General features: G+C 38.5%; 1 protein-coding gene across 1 annotated transcript in view; it reads left to right on the top strand.

Annotated features, from left to right (window-relative positions):
- The window catches only part of rab32a (RAB32a, member RAS oncogene family), a 33,302-nt gene extending 21,431 nt beyond the window's left edge, over nt 1-11,871 (top strand). Inside the window, exon 3 of the mRNA XM_036582307.1 lies at nt 10,577-11,871. Within this exon, the coding sequence (XP_036438200.1) occupies nt 10,577-10,726 (150 nt within the window). The 3' untranslated portion in view covers nt 10,727-11,871. The remainder of the gene's footprint in view (nt 1-10,576) is intronic.

The raw sequence follows: 11,871 nt of genomic DNA, 5'->3' as shown, positions 1-11,871 counted from the left end.
TCTAAATGAGTTAATGTTTTTCATGAAATGGTAAAATGTCTCACTTTCAACATCTATATATGTGTTCTATGTTCTATTGTGAATAATATATGGGTCTATGAGATTTGCAAATCATTGCATTCTGTTTTTATTTACATTTGGGGTTGTACCATATAGGTGCACTTTGTAGTTTCAAACTACTCACCGTCCACTCTATTAGACACTCCTAGCTTTTTGCTTCACCTCGTAGATGTAAAGCCAGAGACAGTAGCTCATCTGTCACTTCACAGTTTGTGTTGTCTCTAGTCCTTCATCCAGTGGTCACAGGACGCTACTCACAGGACACTGTTGGCTGGATATTTTTGGTTGGTGGACTATTCTCAGTCCAGCAGTGACACTGAGGTTGTTAAAAGCTCCAGCAGCACTGCTGTGTCTGATTCACTCATACCAGCACAACACACACTAACACACCACCACCACGCCACTGTTACTGCAGTGCTGAGAATGATTCACCACCCAAATAATACCTGCTCTGTGGTGGTCCTGTGGGGGTTTTGATCATTAAGGAATGGGGTAAAGGTGGGATAACAAAGTATGCAGAGAAACAGAAGGACTACAGTTTGTAATTGCAGAACAACAAAGTGCACCTATATGGTGAATGGAGCTGATAAAATGGACAGTCAGTATATATACAAGATAATTGTACCTAATAAAGTGCTCAGTGAGTGTGCACACACACGCAATTCACATATGCATACAATCTGGACCTGAGATACACACACTGCCATTTACATACAGAGTTACAGAGTTAGAAATGCTGAAGGAAACACTAAACACAGTGCATACAGTTGCATAGAGTCCCTTCATCTACTACTACTACAGTTGCCCACACTAATATCAAAGCTGTTCTAAAATCAGCTACTCTAAGCTACATGTTTAAAATCTCTGACATATTTCTTGGAATTAGGGCTAAAACGGCATTTTTGTGGTAATTCTAAATAAGACCATTTATCCCACCCTTCATGCTTGGGTCACGGGTCCGGTATGGGCCAGTAAACCCGTCACGTGTGGCAAATATTCTTCTAACAAGAGAGACAAGGTGCCCAAAAATAGCTGGACCATTGTACAAAAATAAATAAATAGACATTTAAAGTTGCAATCACAGTTTGGAAAAGCTAATTTTCTTAAGTGTAAATTTGTTGTATTCCTGTTGAACACCTTTTAAGCGTTCAAGATAATGGAGACCATTGTTCAGCTGTTCCTAATTATATATTACACTATGTGCTATGCAGCCCTTTTAAAAAAATAAGTGTTCAAGTCCACTGTTGTTATTATTACACACTTCATTGATTACAGTCCTTCCGACCTTTCCAAACTGTACTATCAAGTTGTTTTTTTTTCTTTTTTAAATAGTGTACAAGTATATAAATAATCATTGTAGTTTTTCAAAATAAGTGAAGTAATCTGCTACCTTATGCTTGTAATTTGTAATATTTTGTGCGTAGGCCACGTACAAATAATGCCAGGTTCTTTCAGTCTGTGTTTGTTTAATACCTGTGAGGTGGTCTCACAGTGACTAGTTCTGAGACACAGTGTCACTGATGCCATTAACTGCAAGTCACATAGGCAAGTCTCAGAGCACTTTGTGGTTCCACTTCAAGAGTCTTTCTGACAAATTCTCTTAGTGTAATCCCCTCTCTCTCTCTCTCTCTACACACACACACACACACACAAACACACACATACACACACACACACACACAAACACACACACACAAAAGCTCACTCACTTTAAGAAAGTATCTGTGTGTGTTAAGGCTTTTGGGTGTCTGGCTGGTTGACAGAAGGGCAAAAAGAAAAAGAAACGTGTGTGTGTGTGTGTGTGTGTGTGTGTGTGTGTGTGTGTGTGTGTATGAGACACAGAGCATCCTCTGCTTCTTCCACAGGCACATTACTGACCCCTGGCCTGCCAATTCCTGTATTATTTATTTTGTTTAGGTTGCATTATTCTGAACATGGCTTACGGAAAAGAAACATCTAGTTCTCCACATTAAAAGCTGTTTGGGAGCCCCTGGTCAAATGACGTTGTGATGGTTTTCCAAGTAAAAAGTATGCATCCTATACAGAGAACACACTTCTGCACATTTTAATGCAAAAGCACTGTTTATTCACTGTATTTGATGTATTGGGGAAAAATATAAAACATAAGATTTAAACTGTAGAGGTTATGGCACAGTTTACATGTTCTAATAAGTTAAAAATCAGCAAACAGAAAATGAAAAAGCAGAAAACCATATGTAATTTAACCGGAACTGTTGAAACTTTTGCATACGACTGTACCGTGCTGCTTGTCAGTAAACTTAGAGCTGGTCATAGCTGTGTGTATATGTATGTGTGTGTGTTTGTGTATAGTTAGGCAACAGATAAAACACATTTTTTAGGCCCTGCAATAAAACACATTTTTTATTTACACATTTTTTTTTTTTGACTGGTTTTGTTTGATTGTTTCAGAGTCCACTGTTTCTATTTTACATTGTTTTTTTTTTATGTAATACAGAAATTTATATCATGAATTATGCTATTAGCATAAAAACATGAGTGAAAAGTAAAATCTTTTAAGTATTTACAGGGATTTCAGAGTAGTATTTGATATGCCCCTCTTTTGCTTTAATCGCTCTTGCATGAACTCTGCAAGTTTGTGCAAAAGCCTGATTTAGCTTTAATCACCTGAGCGTTCTGTGAACATGTGCTTCGTTGGAAGGGACAAGACTCAACAAACTCTGATCTTGTTGTACAAAGGCCTTAACATGGTGAATTCATTCAGTTTTCTTTGTTTACGTGTTTCAGAATTCTTAAGCCTTTTATTGTTTCCAGATTTTCAGTGCGGTCACGGAGCTTTAGACCCTGCTGTATCTTAATAGTGCTTGTCACACATGGAAATCAGTCTTATGAGAGCAAAAAAGATGTAAGGTGTGGCCTTTCGATGTGAGTGACTGTTGTGCATGCACTCGTGTGTATGTGTATGTGTACGTGTGTGTGTGTGTGTGTGTGTGTTTGCAGGCGTCTGTGTCTGTGGCTGGTTGTAGCTGTTTGACAGAAGGTGTCTCATCACCCAGTCTGCCTAAGCACATGTTTGTGGGCTAAATCTATCCATTAGGGACTCAGCCACACAGATGTCTGGCGGGGAGCTCTGGCACCTGTCGTATGTGTATATATGTGAGTGTTTGTGCATGTGCCTTTGTCTGTATAGTGTATATGCAGATGTGTCATTCCTCATTTATCAGGACCTCCTTGTGTTCTCTGAAGCCTCCTGTGTCCAAATGGACAGCAGCTCCCCATATCTTTCTCTCGATTTGTCTCTTGCTTTCTGGAGGCCTCAGCTGGCTTGTTTTGTTTCACACTCTCAGCCTCGTTTTTCTTGATTACTGAAGAGGAATTACAACGGAGAGCTAAAGAGGCAGAATAAAAAGGACAACAAAGCACATACAGTATTGGCTCTCTGGAACCATGCTTGTTAAAAGAGCCAGCTTTGAAATAGTGAAGGATGAGCCAGGCTTTTGTTCTTCAGGGCTCATCATTTCCAAACTCTGCTTATATTGCACACAGGCAGCATAATATTTGAAAACATGTGTCTAAGAGACATATTTTCTGTGTTGCAGATCAATATATCTTTTTCAGTAATAGTTTGAAAAGAGAGGCACAAATTAGAGAGGAACAGTGTCTTGCTTGAAAATTGGAAGGTGTGATTAAACTGTTTGCGTCTCCATGGTTACTTCATGGGCAGTATGTGATTATGGGCTGTTTTTTGGACACATATTAAGTGAAGATGTAGAGTAAAAGCTCTTTCACACCTGCCTGTCGAACCTTTTCGTTAGTTTGGTTCGTTTTGACAGGTGTGAACACTCCACCCATACTTGGGTGCACACCAAACAGATGAACCAGTTTGGTTCATTTCCAAGTGAACCCTGCTTCAGTTCACTGATGTTGGGAACGCATTTTTGCGATGGTCTACACCAAACAAAGGAAATCAGCATTTATTGTAATTGCTTTGACTGTGAAACAGACATTAAGCGTCTCTGTTTTCATGCAGAGTAGGAGTGGCTCAAATGGTGGCAAATGTGAGAGTAACAGAGCACTTGAATCCCTGCAAAATATCTGACCAATAAAAAAGCCCTCACATGTGCCATTTGGTGCACTTTAGCCATTGCAGTGAATCAGACTGAACCAAATGAAAAAGATATAATGTCAACCCAAACAATGGTTTAGACTTCAGTAAACTAATTAGATGTGAAAACAGCCTAAATGAGTTATGCCTGAAACTCCACCTCCCATGCTTCCTATACATTTACATTTTGACCCTTTTGTTTCCTGTGATGAAACCTTTATGCACACAGCCACCTCGTATCCTCTCTACCACCCATGACGTCTATGCCTATGGCTCATTCCCCTTCTAAAATGACCAACCAGGTTAGGCCTTTTTTTCTGTTTTCACAAGCCCCAATAAATTAATTTACTGCTTTCCTTTATTTACATTTAATTGTTTCAGCCAAGTGCAAATAATTCACATTTTACATTTTGCAGCAAAATTTGTCTGTGAAATCCAGTGACTGTACAAAATGATTATCGTTTAAATAAGTATTATTATTATTATTATTATTATTATTATTATTATTATATTATTGTATTATTAATAATTATTATGTTATTATAATTAGTATAGTTTAAATATCATCCCAAATAACTGTGATTAGGTGATTAAGTAATAATTGTGACAGGGTTTTCTAAGATGTTTATTATTAGTGTTTCTATTCCATCCACATGTGAAGGAAAAGCAGATATAAAAACAAAGGTTAACCACTGAGAGATGTTTGAAGTGAATATTGGAGTTTAACATCTTCAAGCTTTATTTTATTAAATAAATAAATAAGAGGCACAGCAGAATGGAAATTGTTAAGTTACTGCCAGCAGTGTTGAAAACGCTATGGTGATGTGTATTAACATCCTGCCATTCGAAATGTTGTTGGCAAATGCTGTGGAGAGTTTTGGTAGGAGGAATAAAATGCTGAAAAAGAATCAAACAACCAACATACTGAGATGCATTAATAAATTATCTATCGTTGCATTTAAATTACTGTGTGGAAGTCTTAGGCACCTAAGCACCATTTATCTTGGCAATAACTTTCATACATCATTAGAATAGATTAACATGAATACAGTAAAAGGCAAGAATTTCTTATTTTGAAGAAAGCATTTGATACCTTGTGAGTTAGTTTGAAGAACAAAGTTTGCCTTCAGATGGCTAATGGACACCTCCAGCTATAGCATAGATTTGTTAAATTCCATCGGTAGTGCACTTAATTTAACATGATGAAGCATGGAGTCGTCCAGGGGTGCACAACTCCGGTCCTGGAGGGCCGGTGTCCAGCACAATTTGGAGGTTTCCTTGTTCAAACACACCCACTCAACCTGGCAATTAACAGATAAGTGTAATCAGGAGTGTTGGAGCAGGTAAATCACCGAACTGTGCTGGACACCTGCCCTCCAGGACTGGAGTTGTGCACCCCTGGAGCTGCCAGTCCAGGAATTGAATATCTACAGACAATACTAGGCCTCTTTGAGGAAAGTTTAGGAAATAGTTAAACAAACATATTAACATACATAAAATCAGTACTCATTGTATTAATAGTATTTGTATTTATTTTGAAAGTAGTGTTTTTCTGAACAAATATTACTTGGTGCCCAAATAATTTGCTTTTCGATTCTAATTTTCTCAGATGCCTAAAACGTTTTTGCTGCACTTTGGTAAGCAGTACTGAGTAGTTCATGCCTTATGGAGTTCTTGATGCTGATGATGGCTACGTTAGAGAGCTGTGCATTTTGCCAGAAACCACAAAATGGTTCGTTGTCTGAAAGGGGATGCAACCGGCCCAGAAACTGACTGACTACAGCAGAGCTAACAAAAGTGGTTTGAGGTTTAATCTTCAAATATACATAAGACATTTGGAATGAAATGAATAAATGATTATAAAACTGAAAGATTGTTATGAAGAACATGTTATATAAAGGTCTTTAAAGTTGTCAGCTGTTGGTTGAACCCACCATCCTCCTGGATTTTTTTTTTACAGCTCGACCACTGTGTATGTCTTTCTCTTAGTACTTTAAAAGGAGTTGAGTCTGGCCTTTTCTTGTAAAAGAAGCCACCGAGACCAAAGTCCTCATCCTCATACTGCAAACAAAAACTGAATATGTGATCTGCTCTTGTAAAGGAGGGATTTCTCAAGCTGAGGATTCCCTCTGAGACAGTGATATTAGAAAATGGATATTTCTTATATATGCACACCTACTACTGCATAAAAACAGTTTAATTCTGTATTAATGTGCCAACTCACTAAAGCTATTGTGTTGTGAATGGACTGGTTTACAGCTCACATGGACTACTGAGTGTATTGATAGATGAAACAAGAACCTGGTTTTGAATAAACTGAGGGTTAACTTTATTTTCTTAACAACTAGACTGAATGATAGCAGGCTAAATAGGTTTAAAGGTAAACCTGTCCTCCCTTAAACAAACATATGGTACAGTTAGCTTGATGTTAACACTACATAGGAAATAGCATATAGGTGCCAGTGGAAATTAGCATATTGTCATGGCCAGATCTACAAAATGGATGACATGGGTGACTGACCAGGGGCACCCAATTCCCAGGGACTCCAAATGTTTGCTCCAGAATGCATGTTTTAAATGATTGTAATGATCTAAAATTTTTTAGTTTTGGAACATCAGTTTACTTTAAATCTGTAATTTATTCACACAGCACAAAAGTCAGTCTAATAATCCAGCCTTAAATATCCAAAAAGCAGTATGTAAATTTGGTAGACAGTGACCTCTATGTGGGATTTGTTTCATTTTGACATCTTATTTGACATGCACTGTGACATTAATGAGCTTCGAAAGCAAGCTGAGGCCTTCTCATTGGCATACCCAACCAATCTTAACAAGCCCTAAGCTTAATTAAAACTAGCTGAACTTCAGCAAAACTATCCTGATACCTTTTTCAGCAAAATGATTAATTATCAATTATTATTAAAAAGTGGGGTTTGTGGGGATAGGGCACTGTAGCTTTATGGCCCAGGGGCACCTACTTATATTGCATATGTTTCTGCCTTATACTTCTATATCATGATATTTCCATGGCTTTGTGACTTAAAAAAAAAGTTCAGGAATATGCACTACTGCAGTATACGATGATGGGTGACTGGCCTCTTCAGTTCTTGTCCTCTCTCAGTGGTCCATGGTTGCTGGGCAACATAAGCATTCTCTACTCAACAAAAGCAATGCTCTATTATTTTTTTTTAAATGTAATCATTTTATCATATTTTATGGTGCCACTGTTTTAGAAAAGCAATAAATCACTTCAAACCTTGCGTTAGAGTTTTATTTAGTGTCTGTTTGAGACTAGATCGCCCCAAAGTTGTGCAGACACTGATCTTAACAACTTGCTCCTTCATGTCCATGTTGTCTGCGGTGTTGTAAGTTGCGGTGCCCACGCTGATTGGGACGTCATGTTCTGTGGGGCCCACGGTAATTGTGACAGTGTGGGCTTGTCTCCATGGTAACCTACTTACTAATCCAGCCTTGGGTAATGCTCCAAGGAAACAGAGGTCACATGGCGCACTGGTGGTCAATTCAAGCGCAGATGGGCACTCTGAAAAAGACTCCATTCGTCCAGGAGGGAGAGATAGATGGTTACTTGAGGGTTGGAGCTGAAAACCTCTGACCTTTGTTCGTCAATGCAGCTCAATAACTGCCTTGCCTTGGAGCTGTCCCCTTTCGGCTTACTTTATCAATGCTAGAGCTACTCTAGCATCTACATTCATGATCTCCTTGATCTTGGCAAGCCCTTGAAGTGGCACTTCACACTGACATAAGGTTTATCAATATTCATTGTCTTATGACAAGGCCATGGTGGCTGCTTAGAGCTTTCTGCTGCTGTACTCTGAGCTGAAGACAAAAGCAAGGCTTGGCTTTACTTTAACCCTGTGATTTTTCTTTCTGCATGCCCTTAAGTCATATCCTCATTCTTCTAGTATGGGGGGATGGGGGGCTGTAAGAGGAAAGGGATGAAGTATCATGAAAGAATAATGAGGAGAGGAGAGAAGAGGGAGTTTTAGTGTGGGAGTGTGTTGCTTAGCCAACTGCTTTAATGATGATACTTTACTGTTATCATACTATACGTCTGTTGAGTCCATTGAGATGGATCTGTCCATTTTCTGACTTGGTGTTTAATAGGAGTGATGATCTGGAAAGAAGAATGTTGAACCAACCAGAGAATTCACAGTGGGTGTACAGAGCAACCCCTTCCTTTATCTATCCTTTCCTGCCTTACTTTCCTTCTTCATTTTGGTGACCTTTTTTTGTTTTTTTTTTGTTTTTTTACAAATTTATTTCAGGCTACATTTAAGAAGTATTAACCATTTACCAAACTAGGAGAGTACATTGCTGGTAAAGTGGTAGTTTGGCAAAAAATCAAATTTTCCCCTTACCTCAGCTGTAGTCAATCAGCCAAGCAATGTTTACAGGGGTTTTATTCATTAGTTTTGCAAAAGAGGTACAAGGCTAATGTAGCTAAAAACTGTAGTACTGTGGCAGAGGTTAAATTGGGATTTTGGACGCAGGAGAGCTCTATTTATCCACGGATGTCAACAATGTGGAAACAGTTATGTTCAGCTGATGTATATAAGGAGTTCTCTGCACTGATATCGTGAAAATGTGATAACACTAATAGCTTAAATAAATTTCTTTAGTGTTTCATGTTTGTCTGTTTTAGCATCCAAACTATATTAAAGGGGAATTTCCAGAAAATGGTTAATTGTAGTGCAACGTAAAGGCACACATTTCTTCACAGTGGTGGTGATGGGATCCGGGGGGACAAGATATCTACAACTCAAGCTGTTTTATTTACTGCTGAAAATGTCCAATGAACCTACACGTCTTCTGAGTATTTGTACTTAATGTCCATAGTGGTAAAATAAGGTTGAATCTGGACAAAAAAAGGTTTTCTTTGGGTACCAAATTTGCCTCCCAACGACTTGCATGTACCTCGCCACAAATGTGTTTTGATAACTACATTTTACGACAAAACTTGGTCAAAACTATCGTAAAACAATGTCTCTGGCTTCAGCATGTCTGTAACTATTTCTGTGAGGGTGCTTTTAGAGGGATTAAACTCTTCAATGTCTGTTTCCTTTCACCACCTCCATGAACACTCATGACTTGGAAAGTTTCTCTACAACTGACCATTTCACATCAAACCACTCTGAATGACTTGAATGATTTTTTTTAATCTTTTCTGACAACGAAAGTCACAGTAAAACCATTAAACTAGCAAAGGAACTGCGGCAAACAACTGTTTGCCTGGAGCAGCTGCCTCCTGTTATCTACTTTTTTAAATAGACTGCTGGTAGACACAGTGCCAGAAAAACTTGTCAAATAGTTTAACTCTGTGTAACAATTCACTGCCAGATGCTCAAAACCATCAAATCAGATTTGGAAACATGCTTCATAAACTACTGAAAGCGCCAGCCTTCGTGCCTAACATAACAAACCAATTTAACTCTATCGAATTGGTGGAGCTGCCGATATTAATCTACAATATTAGATAGATAGCTAGGTGCAAGTGTATGCCTTTTCAGTACATTTTAGCAACAGCCAGTTGGCAAAACAGTAGATTGAACATTAAGGCTGAAAAAAGACCTACTGTATGAATGCTTGAATTAACTTCTTCAGTCATGGCAGTTATGTTATGCAAACTAGTTAGACACCTAAAGCACCAGATTTATTTCAGATTTAACAGGATAAACATCAGTAAATAATCTAGGCTACTTTAAGGTTGAGGCATAAAAAAATCTAGATAAAACATCATGAAGCAGCAGAAGGGAAACCATATTTACATGATTGTGAAAATCAGCAAAACGATAAAAGTAGGACGTGCCACTTAAACATGCATCAGCAAAAAAAATAATCAATTGGAAGGAGTGGTGTGCAAGAAATGTGACTCTTAGAGGTTATCTCTCAGCATGGTCTATGACATTAAATGCTTACATGGATTTCACAAACATTGGAAATGATTTACATTTCAATCAGATTACAGTACCTGAGCTCAGCTGTTTGCTGTCCACACAAACCAAAAGTGCTGGAGCTCTGCTTTGGTGTGCCCTGGCCTAATTTAAACCCTGAGCACCAGCCATCTTGAAAACTGAATTTGTCTCTACTTTTGTCAGCTTTTAGCAATGAAAGTATGTGATGCTGCATCAGAACCTGCATAAGCAAATCTACTGGAGTTTACCTAATAATTTGACATGGCAAGTGTGTGATAGTTTAGGCTTGCAGTTTGCACCACAGTTGGTGATGTATAAGCTTCCATTATTTGTTAGCTGGATTAGCTTCATAGCTCTTTCGCAAAAGTAAAAAAACAATGCTTTAATGTAGTCACACTTAGCAACTCGGAAATCTATCTTAGTTATTATTAACCAATATTTCATGTAACATGATACAAGTTGAAGATACTTAACACTTTCCATTTGTGCCCTAACACAGGAGAACATAAACGTTGACGAGGCAGCCCGGTTCCTCGTGGAGAACATCCTCCTCAATGACAAAGGCCTTCCATATGAGGAGAGCAATGGTGACCGCATCAAGCTGGACCAAGAGGCCGTACCTGCGGAGAGCAAGTCAGGCTGCTGCTAGCGTCAGGCCTCTTCGGTCCACTTACCTGTCGTACAGGAGGGAATATCAGCCAGGGACTAAGACCCCTGTCTCTTTTCCCCAACATCAGCCTCCCTCCATCCCTCTCACCTCACCTCCACCCGCCCAGACACCAATGGCACAAGCACATGTCTTGGCCTATCAGTATCGGCTCTCCAGGTGGAAATCATAGCCATGAAGATGATGCCTTGTGTGTTGACCTCTCCATTTCTCTCATTCTCTTTCTTCATGCCTTTCTCCAACTCTGAAGAACCATGTAAGAACTGTATATTTGTAGCAAAGCCTCTAAAAGTGTCAGTCCAGTGAATTTTGTTTTGTTTTGCATTTTTGTTACATTACTGGGAAAAAATGCGATCCTATGGGTGTCATAGGAGGGTGTACCAAGTACATCTTTCTGTTATATGGAAGTTAAGCTGGCATGACTAATGGGTATGCTGCAAAGAACGAACAGTCAATTGTACACAATGGTCAAAAAGTCAGGAAGTAATAGGGCTGTCCCTGTGGGGGTTAGCCAGCAACATTTTTAATTTGAAGGTAAAAACAAAAAGTTCTCATGTAGTTAAAAGTGGAATTCAACTATAAGGATGGGGAAAGGCTTGTTGAAGATTTCTCTTCCTCTCTCAAAAAAACACTGTAGAAAAATAAACTTTTTATTTAAAAGTTTGGTATTTTGTTCAATTATCTGTATTTCCTTTTCTTACTTTTTCTTTTTGTCTTTTTGCAATCTATCAGTTGCCTCCCAGAGTTCATGCATAAGAAACTTATCACACAGAACATTATCCAGAATGTCAAAAATACGTAAGAAAACAAAATACTATCCTCTTGTGGGAGGTCTGTCAGAGGCATATGTGTAAGCACTAACTGGAAATGTGTCTCATGGAGAATATAGCTGCCTCAGACTCTGTAACCTGTTATATACACGGGCTGACTTTTTGATGATGGTGATGACAGGTTTTTGAAATGGTACTGAATAAGGTGTTTGAGCACCAGTCTTATCTATGCCTTATTCTAGGGGGAACCACAGGCAAATGTAACTTTTTTTAAAAAAATGCTGGATTCAACCTTTGTTAAGATAACACTGAAGGAAAATAAAAACTTTTAAATAAAAGTTTGATTTTGGTCAGTCA

Source organism: Colossoma macropomum, unplaced genomic scaffold, assembly GCF_904425465.1.
Source record: "Colossoma macropomum unplaced genomic scaffold, Colossoma_macropomum, whole genome shotgun sequence".
Taxonomy (NCBI): Eukaryota; Metazoa; Chordata; class Actinopteri; order Characiformes; family Serrasalmidae; genus Colossoma; species Colossoma macropomum.
Note: the sequence above shows the minus strand (reverse complement) of the source record. Positions and strands in the feature narration are given on the sequence as shown.